This window comes from Spea bombifrons, chromosome 6, assembly GCF_027358695.1.
Source record: "Spea bombifrons isolate aSpeBom1 chromosome 6, aSpeBom1.2.pri, whole genome shotgun sequence".
In the NCBI taxonomy this organism is placed as follows: Eukaryota; Metazoa; Chordata; class Amphibia; order Anura; family Pelobatidae; genus Spea; species Spea bombifrons.
This window is the reverse complement of record NC_071092.1, coordinates 25,777,869-25,793,053: the sequence shown is the minus strand read 5'-3', so window position 1 is coordinate 25,793,053 and position 15,185 is coordinate 25,777,869. Positions and strand designations below refer to the sequence as shown.

The 15,185-nt window shown below is 40.9% G+C and overlaps 1 protein-coding gene across 1 annotated transcript; it reads right to left on the bottom strand.

The window, feature by feature from the left end:
* Positions 1-4,523: 4,523 nt before the first annotated feature.
* On the bottom strand, positions 4,524-6,593 carry LOC128500459 (protein BTG1-like). Its single transcript, XM_053469623.1, has 2 exons — positions 6,134-6,593; positions 4,524-5,196 (listed from the first exon to the last, which is right to left on the bottom strand). Exons 1-2 carry the CDS (start codon positions 6,249-6,251, stop codon positions 4,853-4,855), a joined length of 462 nt encoding a protein of 153 aa, XP_053325598.1. The 5' UTR covers positions 6,252-6,593; the 3' UTR covers positions 4,524-4,852.
* Between the last annotated feature and the right edge of the window lie 8,592 nt (positions 6,594-15,185).

Below are 15,185 nucleotides of genomic sequence, written 5' to 3'. Positions count from 1 at the left end.
CACTGTGGGTGGTACAGTGTATCTCTAATCATTATATAGCAAGACAGTGGGGCAGAGGTGGTACAGCATATCTCCTATCACTATACTGTGCCAGGTATTGACAACTGAATGCAGTAGAAACTATACAATATTGGCCCATCAAAATGCAAATTAAGAATATAAAAAATTGATCCATCATATATCAACAAATTAAATCTGTATGGTGTAAAAAAATTTAACAAAAAAATCCCCAGAAAACTTCCCTAATGTGAAAAAATGTACATTAGGATTTATTGACCCACATAGTAGGCATAGAGCACATGTTGCACAGGCCAAAGGCAAGCCCTGGCATCCAGACTGAATTTACAGGACTTGTCCAGCACCCACATTGCACTGATAGGACTTGACCATCTATCTCTCCTCTACATGTTTCTCTTCATCTCTTCATTTTCTTACTATCTCTGTCGTTTTTCGCTATTTATCTCCCCTTTTCTTATTCACTTACTTTGCTGAAGTCCTGTGGTGGAAGTGTGAGGCCTCTGCGTCACTGGTTTGTCGCGTTGCGCCCGGCTTCACTACTGAGCGCCGGGATATGATGTCAGCAAACGTTGCACCTAGACGAAGCAGCGAGACAGAGGCCTTGAGCTCCCACCACTGCAGTCAGGGCTGCATCAAGGCTGGTGGCAGCAGTGAGTGGAGGAGAGAGACACCAAACAGATGGTGAATACTTTTTCACAAACGAGCCGCTCGAGACCCCTCTCTCCTCTCCACATCCCGTGCACCCGTCTTGGCATGGCCCTGCATTGAGATAATTGAGTCATCTGAGCCAATACAGCCAAGGCCCAAGACAAAATGGCGCCTGGGGCGAAGTTTAAAATGCCGCCTCCCATTATCTACCCTTCCTCTCACCTCCCTGCAAAGTGCCGCCCCTTCAAAAGTGCCGCCTGGAGCAGTTGCCCCATTCGGCTCCATTGTCGTGCCGGCCCTGAATACAACAATATCACTTTTTCATATTATAGAAGCAATCTGAGTCTAAGCATTAGACAACGTCTATCTGAGAAACTAGTTGCCTCATCTTCCATTGTTTTAGGAGCAAGGCATAATGTGGCTTCTTGCAGCTTTTTACTTTACATATGAAAACAAATGATCTTACATAAATTAGCTACTGTCTTCCATCTCTTCTGTAATGGTAACGACTTCATGCCTATAGAATAGTAGTACTTAGATCTTGATCTGTTTACAGAAGCCATAGGATGCAGACACGTCTCCATTGGGATTTCATGTAGGGATCTAGGCTTTTTTAGAAATGGGGACTGTTTTTTCCAGATTAACAGCAGGGGAGTTTCCACGTCACAAATCCCTCCCTACAAACCTGCTAAAAATGAATGCTCTGGAATTTTGAAAAAACATTCATAGAAACCTATTGTTGAAGGAATTTTTTGTGGATGAATCGTGCATTGTAGTCACAAACTATTTTTATATATAAGATGCAAGTTAGGATATCATATTTTTTTGTACTTTAAATCATCCTTTATAAACCCGGAAGGCAAGCGCATATATTCAGAAAGTAGGTATTTAAAGAGCAAAGAATTTTTATTAGTTTATTCCACTTTTTCTTAGAAATGGCAAAAAACAGATCACAAAACTGTGACCTTGTATGGAGAGAGAGAGAGGGGGAGAAAGAGAGGGGAGAAAGAGAGGGAAGAGAGGGAGGAGAGAGATATGGACTGTGTGTTCAGGTACTCAGCAGGAGAAGCAGCATTCTGGGATCTGCATCGGTTGGCTACATACAATAAAGTTGAGCCAGGTTGCCAGTGCCAATGTCTGGTTTTCTATTACAGTGTGTTGTTATTAATATTATTATTATTATTTATATGTTGATAAACCATTTTACTTGGCTATATTGCTTCTCTGCTGTAAGCACTGCAAGGTTTGTTGCTCAGCTTAGCCTCAACAGGGTAATGCGTTCAGTAAGTAGATGTGCAGGCCTGGGCTGGCCGTCACACATACTGGGTAATGCTGGTTTGCAAAAGTAATCGCTATTCCTAATTAGCTATTATTTCAACTTTATATGAAGTGATATTGACTTTAAAGAACTGTGAACATGAAGAACTAGTCTGAGCAGGTAAAGGCAAAACAACACTAACAGCCTGAATCCTTTCCAAAAACACAATTATCTGGGAAATTTACATGTCTATGCAAGACCTCATATTTTGTTATCTCTGGAGGGGGTCGTCTTTGAATTTGCTGGCATTTGCCCTTAGACTATCAGTGATGTGAGCTAAAAGGGTAAGGTTATCGATTCTGGTACAGAAACCATACCCCATTTAGTTAAATTGTGTGCATTGTGGTTACGTACAGCCTTTGGAACATTATTGTAGTGTGTTCTGAATTTCTAAACTATGCCCCCGAAACATTCAGAAGTTATCATGTATTCATGGAGTCTTTAGTTGAAGGCAATACATTATATTGGACCAATACTGGAAAACGGGAACACAAGCTTTTGGGACATGAGAATTCTCTTTTTCAAATAAAAAAATATACCTAAAAAGCTTATGTAACTACATATTTTTCTAAGTTGACTCAATAAAAAGTATTACCTTTGACTAAAGACTAAATCTTCTCTAGTACCAATATGGCTATATGAATTATCTTTATTAAAGGGGAACTCTGACCAACGGATTTTATTGCAGTTATCAGATAAAAATATGCGCCAAAATGTATTTACCGTTTTTGCTGCACAGCCAACTAAGCCTAGTACTTATCACTCACCCTCATGCACTCACACTCTCATTGACACGTTTTCATGCTCTCTCAATGTTTCCCTACCTTCTCTGTCGACTGCTTCTGTGTCCTTGTCTCCTTTCCCATAGCTCTGTTTCTTATCTTGCATTTTCTTGTTCTTCTTTTTGTCCACTTCTCCATGAACCAGGCCTCCCGGAGCACTTCCGCAAAGGAGCGGAGCCCCGGGCACACCCTCTACCCGATTGGAGGAACAGGCTGTCCCCATGGCCCTGTTATTTTGGTGAAGTACTGCGAGATGCCACCATAATGCAGACAAATTGGTGGAGAAAGATATTGCAAATCCATTTGCAATATTCTGGCCTCTTGGAGTACTTCCACAGAAGGGCGGAGTCATGGTGTGCACCACTGAAACAGCCTCTCCCCTCTTCCTCCAATCGGGAGAGAGGGTGTGCGCCGAGGGTCCATCCCCCTCTTGCGGCAGTATTCCAAGGAGGCCAGAATACTGTAGAGGAATTCACAGAGAAAGAGAAGCGTTTCTCAGCGTGTCTGATCTATACACGAAGCAGATACCAGCCAGAAACAAACGAAAAAATAAGACAGAGCAAGGAACAGCAAGAGAAAAAAGGGAGCTGTGGAAAAGGACACTGAAGACATCGACAAAGTGACCCTGTGAGAGTGAATGAGTCTGTGAGAGGTTGTTAGAGTGAGTGATCGAGAGTGTGAGAGCAACAAAAGCAAAACCAGCATTTTTTCCCCCATTACATTCAGGCCTTCTCTTTTTTTTTTCTTTCACTAAGATTCACAGTTTGGGGGGGAGTCATCTTATGATTATGGTAGTCACGGCATAACAATGTTTCAGACAAATGTATACTTGCCATTTGTATGTGTTAGAGCTCTGTTAACTTGCCCCAATGTACTAGACAAACACCCGGACCCCTTTTACTACTGTCTTGAGGTAAAATGGATCAGTCTAATTCACCGAGTCTGGCACTGACAGCCGAAAGTCTATGGAGGAAAGGATTTCTTTGTCATAAACAATCAGTTCAGCGTGGTGTTTGAGCAGGGAGTCACCCAAAATACCACAGACTGAAAACAATGGCAGCCTCCAGGTCTGCAGATAATGGAGCAAAATGAGATAAAACCAGGTTTTCTCAATGGTAATCTACTTTAACGTATGAAATATTTTTCCATGGGACATCTCCTTTAAGACTATAGTCATGTGATACAAGAAGCAGCCAGCGATACACTTTAAGGTTTTTCTACCGAAACTGCAGAACAAAGTTTTTTTAAGGTTTGAGGAATTAAAAAATAGTAATTATCTTTACGATTATCTTAACTTGACAATTTTTGCAACTTAGTATTTTTTATAGCATTTACTTCCCTCACAAAGAGGCTACTCTGTGACTATGTCTTTCTCCTTCCATTTACTACCTAAACATGTGTTCAGCGTTACTTCACTTTAAGAACCCGCTCTTGCATACTTCTAGATTTATAATCCTAACCTTCAACAATCAGTTGAGACTGAAGGTAACAAATAATCAAGAGAGGACATATTGTAATTGAATGTGTTGCATTAATGTTTTTTTTATGCTCTCTACTGAGAAATACCCTCTCCTGAAAAATTGAGGTTGTTCGTTTGTTCAACTTGTAATTGTTTTTTTTCTAAGCCAGGGCTAGAAATGTTGAAAGCTGATGACCTGGTATGTTTTGAAGCTTGTGGGTAAAGGTTTTCAGATGATATTATACCCCCAAAAAACTGATGTATTTGTTTTGACCAAGTGACCATACAACACAGGAAGTGCAAAAAAGTAAATTTTGGTTTTATTAAAAAGAGTCAAGGACTATCCCAAAATATAAATCTTCTCTTGACTCAAGATTTCATTTGCAATGTACAATTCCAAAGAGAAGAGCAATAAAAGTAAACCAAGTATGACAGGAAGTGCCTTGTGTCCCTACGTGGTATGAATGGTCACCTTCAGCAAGAATAAAAGAGATATTTGGCAGTAATACAATTTTAATGTCTACGGGGGTGATGACAATTAAGTTCATCTAACTTCATTGTGAAAGAGGAAACTGAAAGGGGATAGATACATAATTGTACAATTCTTAAGTTTGGTGCTTTGATGTTTCAACTCATAACAGTCATCATGGTGTAATTTTTGGATGGACTGCTTTGGCCAATCCGGAGGGCTTCTTTACAACTGGCATGGCTTTCCAAAGACTTGCCCACAGCTGGAGATCCTTCGTATAGCACACAAATCGAGCCGTCTTCCCCTATGCGATAGGAAACTTCGAATGGATCAACCCAAAGCGTGAGCTCGCTGGGAAGAAGGTGAAACAGTCTTTCATGGCTGAGCCCGATGTGGCCTGCTGCTCGTCCTATTAAGGGGTCCATTTTGTGGTTGATCCTCAGACAGCGGTACCCTGACCCTCTGCAAGGGGTTTGGGGGAACCAGTGATGTTTGTAATGATCTGTTGATAACAAAGGGGGAAAGTAGGAGTGGAGGGGGGGGTGGAAAAAAGCAAGAGCATGAACGGGGTAAAAAGGTAGAACAATGAAATAAGATAATGAGTAGTATTATGGTTTTCTACAGTTTCTGTATGGTTTGCCCTATACACATAAATAAAGTTGTCATTGAATACTAACATTTCTAGAAAAAATAGCTAGAAAATGCCTCAACTCTATATCTTTATGGATGACAGACGCTCAAGAAAGCAGGAGTTGGTAGCTCATGTGGGGGATATTTATTTTATAACCCTTATACAAATGTGCAGAAATCAATTTAGTCAGTGCTTGCATCATATGTGCAGTTTTTCCAAAAGGGAATTGTTAGGGAAAAAAACAGAATCATAAGATATAGATGTTATACACATAAAAAGAAAGAAAATGAGCTGTGGTGTGTTCTGTAAAGCCAGGCTCACTGACTTCCTTACAATAGAATACCCAACTCCTACAGCATCCCCACAACATATGGAATAATAACGCCCCTCCCCCACTGCACATAAATGAACAAAGAATTTTCTTTTTAAGAACCAGATGCACACAAATATACATATTAGATGACTTGTACCAGCCGAATTAACACTAGGAAACCTAAATATACGTGTCTTTATTATGCAGGACAGGCGTCACACAATATTGAAAGCCATGGATTGCCTCCTCCCCCACGTCCATTACAGTACGTTCCCAGTATCGACTACCTCTGAAGTATACAAAACAAATATTCCGATTTTTCCCCCCAGAATATCTCGCAGATCTTCGACCACAAACCATTTTTTTTCCTGTAAGATAAGGATTGCTGATAGTATTGACTTCCCCTTTGAATTAGACGTGACTTTCTACCATCGGAACACTGACATTCTAAGAGGATCGGTAGGTTTCTAATCCGCCCATCGAAGCCCCTCTCACCTTTCATTGACTCCTGCAGGGACTGGCAGAACATCTGCAGCTGGCCCTCTTCTATCACCCCACTTGTTTTGAGCAGCCTGGCGATAAAGGAAGCGGCTGTTGAGATTTCAGTCTTCATCGCACTCCTTCTGTTCGCTTGTAGAACTTTGAATAGAAAGATCCCACTAACTGCATAAAACAAATGGACTTTATTTACTGTTTTCCGTGTGAATTTGCAGCAATACACATCCGTCTATTGTACGGAAAAAATACACAATTTCCTTGTAACACAATGTATTCGGATAATGAATTGACGCTGCTGGTCTACAAAAGAACGATGAAAAGCGCAGATCCAAACAAAACAGGAGTGGAGATCGGCCTTTTACCCCCCAAGCCCTCCGTTGCCCACAGCTGGATGCCCCTGTTTTCCAAGCTGGGTAGTGGGCGGTCCTGTTGCTGACGGAAAGGGGGTGGTTCAAGGTGATTAAATTGTTTGGGTTATTTTTTTTCCTTTCCCCTCCCCTAAACTGGTAAGCCCCGCCCAGTCCTTATCTAGAACCAAGAGCTGGGGTTAATTGGGCCTCGTCCTCGGAGATCCGGCCGCTCCCGGTATGTCCTGCCGCACACTGTCCGTGTACACGGGATGGGGAAGCGGTTCCACTGAAGGCCAGACCAGGCCTCTATCAGTAAACAAGGGAAGGAGGGGCACTGTGGAGGCCGCACCGATCGTGACGTCACGAGCCAGTCAGCACGTCCTCACAGGCTTGTTACAATGTATACATAAACAATTCGAACGCTCAGACACGTCACGGGCGAAAGAATCTGCCCAGCAACAAGTGGAAGTGGGTGGCTGTGACCTGGGGGTGAATCTGCCCAGCAACAGGTGGTGAGGGGGCGAAGCTCGCTATGATTTCGACACGGGTGTTACCACAAAGGAAACAAAATGGGGCATTTCCTCTAACATTCTGCATATACCTTTATACACCTCACCTGCAGGAAACACTTGGGAAGTTCCTTCAGAACTGTTCTGGTTTTGCCTATTGCTACTTTCTGGCCTATATAGAGTGTTCAGTATATATATATCATCCAAAAGTAGTTACTGGCACTCCAGGGACTTCTTTAAATAATCAATCGAGAAACTCCAGTTTTCTAATCAATGTTTCATTGACGATGATCCTGATGAAAGTCTAATAAACAGACTGAAACGTTGATTTTGCCGGTAACTACTTTTGGATGTTATATGATTTGCTGCTGCAGCTACTTGGCACCGGGCTAAAAAAGTGGTGATTGGTGTGCAGTTGTTATATATATATATATATAAATACACAAGTAGTAGTAGTTTTTTAATAATGCATTACTCTATTAGGGTCAACGTTTCAGTCTTTAATGACTTTCATCAGGTTGGTGTGCAGTTGTATACTATTGGACTTACATATATATATATATATATATATATATATATATATATATATATATATATATATATATATATATATATATATATATATAGTATATACAAATGGTATATACAATATTTTAAGGTTTGCTACCTTTTCTGTTTTGATTTTTTGTCTCTACTGTATCATTTCTACCGATATACATTGTGTGGAGCTGCCTGCATCACTCAACGTGTTAAAAACCAAACACATGCAGAAGTTGCAGCTCCCGAATGGCAGTGCGTCACCCTTTTGCATTACTGTTGAAACTCAAATCCAGTGCTGAAGCTGCAGCATCCCCCCATCCATTTGCAAAGGAAAAACATATTTAGAGACCAATGACGTGCCTGGCACAGCATGGACTCAAACAAGCATAGAAGGCGATCAATCTTTTTTTTCCAGCCTCAAACGTTGTTGCTGCAGTGCACTGATACCGATGCATTCAGCAACACCAAAAAAAGTTACGTTGCAGGGGCTCGCTGTGAGGAACGGTCATATTCGCCATATTCAATATGGCAGCAACAGTCTGCTTAAAAAGAGCTTAGGAAGCGAATAATGATTGCCTCCAAGCTCGTTTGGTGGTGTTGAAATTAAATACCTCGATATCAAGGCATTCAGCTACACACACACACACACACAAAAGTCAGACACCCTGTGGGATCACTCCTTCCCCATAGTGAGAGACATGCTGAACTCTTACTTTGTACCAGGCACTGCCGTCTTGTAAGAGTTCCCAGAGAGTGGCACCATAACACCATACAGGGAACCATCTAGTTCCAAGTCAGTATCCTGCATGCATTAAAAGGCAATGTGTACCGATATGGCACATCAGGATACGATGTCATGTCACAGTCCGGCTTTTAAAGGCGGAAAGTGCATTTTAATGCCATCTATGAAGGCTGCGCTGAGCTGGCAGAGTCTCCATAGCAGTTGCAAGGATCTGTAACAGGATCATCGCAGCAGGGGCACTGCTACCTCCCTCCACCTGTATATATATATCACTGCCTCCAAGCTAACCTCAATATAAAATGATCAAAAGCTCATTATTTGCTGGAAGTAGTATAAATGTTTGTCACTCCTAAAGTTATGCTTAAATTAACAATTAAGCCTCCTGGCATTAAGTTTAGGAGCTTGGGGTCCACCCACTTGGCCTTGTTTGTCAAAGAAGAGCTGGGCACTTGCCAAATCTGTTGGAAATGAACCGTCAGCATAAGGTTGCTCAAAGACTTGTTCCACTCGATAAAGGTTAGAAACAATGTTTCACAATCTTTAATGCATCGCTACTAAGGTAGTTGGAAAGTTAATGTAGAAATGAACTAAAAAAACAAACAAAAAAAAACACTAAACCAACATTAATACTGACTAAACCAGAAAGTGGTTAGATGGACATTTAACACATTTATGTTTTTAAGATCACTTCTGTATCCAACTCAACACTTATTCACCGATTTTATGGGTAACAACCAGTAAGAAGCCAAGGACTACCCAGTCTATATGTTGACACCAAAAGTTTTTTCCATATTCTACAATGTGAAAAGTGCTGAAAAAAATAAAGTACATTTGATTCATCCATTCTGAAGGGCAACACAAGAAAATGGTTTAAAAAGGTTGGAAAAAGCCGTCTTCTGTGGACTAAATACGAATTCCAATCTGCAATGTAAATGAATGCAAACAGATTCTTTCCAAAAACAATTTACATTAAGCAAGCAAGGGCCAAAGACCCAGCATTTAACAACTTCACTACTCCAGGACAGAACGTGGCTTGGGAAAAGACAAAAAGAAAACATTAAAAAACTATTTTTTAACATAATCTTACATAGCTTGAACAGAGTACGATTCAGTGACGCAGCCTCTTAGAGCGCTAATATACTTTAAGCAAGCTGGGCTTAGGTTCAAAGATAAAGCCTACATATACATGTTTTATTTTAGATCATATAGGAAATAGTTTATCAAAATTTGTACACTCAAGAATTGCTCGGCACACCTGTTTCCTCAAACTGCAACCACATAACGTCTCTTCCTCCCTCAAACCTCAGTACAGATTGTACCTTGTATCAAAAAATACAAAAAAAATAAAGAGGTTCCTTCTACAGTCTCAGGAGAATATAGTTATGAAAATATATTTCATTTGATGTAGATATCTTCCACATGTTGAAAAAAAAAAGTAGCCTCAGATAAATGTAACGGACATGGTGTTTGGCCATGAGTTGCCTGGTAATAAAAGTTGACCAAAGCTGTCAAGTGGTCAATGGAGAACAACAAAAGCCTACCTCGTTGTCAGTAGGATGCATTTCCATTAGAAAGCACCTCATAGGATTTTATTAATAAATGCAGATATTAGTGTATTGCTGTTGCCCCGATATATTACGTTTCGCTCCATTAGCACACACCAATATGTTCATCTTCCATTATTTATATCCATTTGTGTAGATGCTGGCATAAGGTGGCACCTGTTGCCCAAAATTGAGTTGTGCTTACCACCCACGAGAGAGAGAAAAGGGGAAGGCAGGCAGGGAGAGAGAGAAAGAAAGGAGAGGAAGACAAGATAGAACAAGAGAAAGATAGGGAAGAAAGGAGAGAGAAATTCAGTTAGAAAACATGCACATACACTGGTTTACACATACAATAGCCTATGGAACATCTGCAAGGGTTCTGAAACTGTGGCCTGAGAAACACAAGCAGCTCTGCATACAGTTACATGAAAAAGTACACCTATGATTTCTATGGGTTTTTTACATTTCAGTACAGAAACATATGTTCCTTGGTAGGTCTAAACATTAGGTAAATACAACCTCAGATGAACAACACATGACATATTATACCGTGTCATGATTTATGCAACAGAAATAAAGCCAACATGGAGAAACCATGTGCAAAAAATAAGCTTTTAGCTTGTGCAATAGCTTGTAGAACCACCTTTAGCAGCAATAACTTGGAAGTAATCATTTTCTCCATCGTTATGGAGGAATTTTGGCACACTCTACTTCAGTTCAGTTAACAAGTTGTGGACATTTGTTAAGCCACAGCTCCCTTAAGGTCCCGCCACAGGATTTCATTCAGGTTGAGGTCCGGACTTTTAACACCTTGATTCTTCTATTTTTCAGCCATTCTGTTGTAGATTGTTCAGAGCAGGGGCGTACCTAGAGCATTTGGCACCTGGGGCGGATCCTGTATGTGGCACCCCCCCACACACTTTAAAACTGCATAGCTTCTACCGTTATATACCGGCGCAGACACTGCAGGTGGTACAGCATTACTGTTATTATTATATACTGAGGCAGACATTGACGGTGGTACAGCATAACACTTATCACTATATACATATATATATATATATATATATATATATATATATACACATATATATATATATATATATATATACACATATATACATATACACATATATACATATATATATATATATATATATATATGATTGTTAACAGCAATCACATTCCTATCATGCCCAGGCATACCCAGATTCCAGGATGTACTTGCAGACTTGGCATGATAGGAGTATGATTGCCCTATCTACCCCGTCTCACTCCCTTCTCCCTATCTACCCCCTATCCCCCATCTCACTCCCTTCTCCCTATCTACCCCTCCTAACTATCTACCCTCTCCCTCTTTGACGTTCACTTACCTTTCAAGAGTCCTGCGGTGGGGGTGCAAGGCCTCTGTCTCCCAGCTCTGCCACTGTATGGAACAGTATAGAGTGATGGGAGTTATGATGTACTTTAGAGCATAATTATATAATGAAAAATACATTGGAAATGGTACAGCATAACACCCATCACTCACACACTTACCAATCCACACACTTACCAATCCACACATACACCAATCCACACACATACACTAATCCACGTTTACCAATCTACACATATACCAATCCACACACACTGTCACTCTCACTCTATGCTTTCCTACCTTTCCTCTTTTCTTCTTTCAGCTTCTTTGCTTCCTCTTCGCCCCTCTTCTTCAGTTCTTCTGTCTTCTCTGTCTTCTTCCGGTTGAGAGGGCACTGACAGCTGTGGGCGCGGCTTCAGTGTTGTGCGCCGGGATCTGACAACAAACCCCAGCGCACAGCAGCTGTTGCCGTGCGGATCGCAAGGGAGCGATATCGGAGGTCTTTAACAGACCTCCGGCTCCCTTGAGTGTTTTTAAGCTGGGTTCAAGGGAGAAAATCACTCAGGCTCCCTTGCGAGTCTGCTCCTCCAGCGGCGGACATTACTGTCCGTCTCTGGAGGGGTGCCGGGTGCCGGCAAGTTGGCACCCCCCTGATGAGCGGCACCTGGTGCGGACTGCCCCCCCCGCTAGGTACGCTACTGGTTCAGATGCAACTTTACAAACCTAAACTGTGCTGCCATGTTCATTTTAGAGAGAAGAGGCTTTCTCCTGGCAACCCTCCAAAACCATACTTGTTCAGTCTTTTTCTAATTGTACTGTCATGAACTTAGACGTGTAGCATACTGGGGCCTGTAGCACCTGAGATGTAACACTTGTTTTTTTTTTCAATGTCTCTGAACTTTGCACAGTCTGATCTTGGGGTAAATTTGCTGGGACAGACACCGTTGAAGATTGGCAACGGTCTTGAATGTTTTCCACTTTTGGAAATTTTGGAATTAAAATGGCTTCTCCATTTTGGCTTTATTTATGTTGAGTAAATCATGACACTGTGTAATATCCATGTGTTGTTCTACTGACCTAATTTTTAGATCTGCTAAGGAACAGCTGTTTGTTATGTCCTGATTTAGAACCATATAATTCAAAGAGGGTGTACTTTCTTTTACATCACTTTACATAGATTAAAAATATTAAATGTGTTTATATACTGCAGCAGATTCTGCAGCACTGTTAAAATAAGGGACAATATAAATAACCTAAAATTACATAATTAACACACTGGTAAAGAAGGAGAAGACGAACCTGCTCTTGTGAGCTTACAACCTATTGGATGGAAATTGCAGAGGGCTTCTTTGACATGCTGGTTTTTTGAATAGATACGTTTTTAGTGAGCATGTGAAATTCAAGCAAGTATGACAAAAACAGGCTTGGGAACTCCATAGCGACAGTTATTAAGGGCTATTTAGGTCAGGAGTTTGAATTTAATTATGCAGGTTATAGGGAGCCAATTAGATGATTGGCACAGTGGAGCAGCAGATAAAGAGCAGCGGAAAAAGGAAAGGAAAATCAGTCTGGCAGCAGTTTTCAGGATGGGTTGGAGAGGAGGAGACCAGTAAGGAGTTGCAATAATCCAGAAATATCACTAGACAAGATATTATAAAATATAAAGTTGATAATGGGTGCGGGTGACAATATGTTTTAATTATAATCTGAGGCCTTGCATTAAACCTCTCAGTACTAACCACATGTGGTATATAGTTGGCAAAGTGGGCACGGAATGGCACTGTAAGGTTTCGTATCCCCAATGGGTCTTCCATTAGAATTCTAACCCACATCCAGATGCCATCTTTCCCCCTCTCAGCAAATGTCTTGCAAATCAGCAAGTTAAACAAGCGCTAGTAAAGCATTATAGGAATGCACTCCCTTCCGATTGGTGTCACATCTGACTGTTGGAAGGACTCAAAGTAGAGAAGAGACCTAGCTGGAATCCAAATGCTAGTTGATCGCTATGGAGCCTTGCTTGCTGACCAGTGTGATCAACACAGGAGAGATAAGAGGGGAAAAAATTTAATACAAATTAAGAAAAAATAAAAATAAACTTTATAGGGAGGCCAGTGGCATACATAAGGTACGAGATCCCGAAATGGATCTCTAGCCATATTGCACTGGAATCAACTAAGGGGGAAAAAAGTACCAAGAATATATATATATATATATATATATATGCCGTATTTAAAGTGCACGAGTATTCCTTAACTCTACCACTACAACCAATAAATAATAAATTACTACTTCCAAACTTCTACATTAAATGTACACATCATATAGATTAATAATTAAATGACAGATGTAGCCCAAACAAACGTGTATGTGGGGTATTACTGTAATTAGGGGATATTGCCAAACATAAATTGAGACATTATTCTACAGTGGCATCTACAGTATAGGAGAAACTCAAAGTAAAGTTACAAAAAAAGATTTCTTTTTTTAGTATTTTTTTTTTTTTTTTTTTTTACATATTGCTTTTTATAATCACCAAAAACGAACAAACTACCAATGATGGTAGAGGTACGTGCACTGTACATATATAAACACCAAAACCTATTGCAAGGAGAGCACGTAAGGAAAAAAAAGGTATATACAAAGAAAATGTTTATTAAACAATATGATTTAAATACATATAAAAAAAAATATAATATAAAAGCATCTCGGCACCAAGATACATATAGGAAGGTACAAATGAACAGAGGCACAGGACTACAGGAACTAGGATGGAAATACGTATGTATATGAAGGCACAAATGGGAAACACAAGCATAACCACAGTGATAAAGTGAAAAGGAACTAATGAAATAACATACAGCAATGGTACATCGGTGCTCAAAGGTTACTAACCAAACCTAGAAGGCTGAAAACAGCAAAAAGCCTGGTAATGAATGGTGCCAAGTCCAAACGTACCAACCACAACGTACGTTTCGCTACAATGAGCTTTGTCAGGGGGCGAAGCACCATTCATCACCAGGCTTTTTGCCGTTTTCAGCCTTGCTCCTAGGTTTGGTTAGTAACTTTTGAGCACCGATGTACCATTGCTGTATGTTATTTCATTTGTTCCTTTTCACTTTATCGCTTCGGTCATCAGGGCTGGCCCGACAATGGAGCCGAGTGGGGCAAACGCTCCAGGCGGCACTTTGCCGCCTCAAGCCCCTTTTTTTTCTTTAAAGCGAAAGAGAGAGACAGGGGCGCCGAGTGGTCAGTACCCGCTCGGCGCCCCTCTCCTCTGCGGCGAGTCTCCCTGTTCGGTCTCGGTGCCTGCTTGTAATGCTGAGTGCCAGAAGATTTCCGGCGCTCAGCATTACAAGCCGGCACCGAGACCGAACAGGGAGTCTCGCCGCAGGACTGCTGAAAGGTAAGTACAGGGGGGGGGGTAGATAATGGGGGGGGCAGCAGGGACTGAGGGAGAGGAAGGGTAGATAAGGGGGGGGGGCGGCATTTTGCCTTGGGCAGGCCCTGGTGGTCATCCTTGTGTTTCTTATTTGTGCCTTCATATACATACGTATTTCCATCCTAGTTCCTGTAGTCCTGTGCCCTTGCTTATTATGTTTTATGTATTGCTTAGATTTTAAAAGCCCCTACTTGTCTAACAAAACAATGGTGGGGTACATTAAATATGGAAAAGGGGAGCCACAATTTAAGCACATGTGAGAAATCAAACAAAAAAGGACCCCCCTTCCAGTCATTATGGCATGTAAAGCCTCCAACTCGGAAAGGGTTACAGTTAAAAGCAGCAGCTCCCTTTTGTTTATTTACCCTGCAATATGTTGCTTACAATGCAACATCATTACAGCGGAAAGAAACTACTATCAGTCAAACATATATTGGGTAGGCGGTTTTACATCACCGCACAATTACTTTATTACTTTAGAAATAAAGTAATATTAGTAATTAGTAAAATAAAGTGATATGACTATTTCTGGGGCTCTGTTACTACACTGACAAATTGCTGCAGT

Coding starts and splice junctions, on each gene's coding strand:
- LOC128500459 (XM_053469623.1), bottom strand. CDS start 6,251: ATGAAGACTGAAATCTCAACAGCCGCTTCCTTTATCGCCAGGCTGCTC. Junction 5,197..6,133: donor CCTGCAGGAGTCAATGAAAG/GTGAGAGGGGCT, acceptor TGTTATCAACAG/ATCATTACAAACATCACTGG.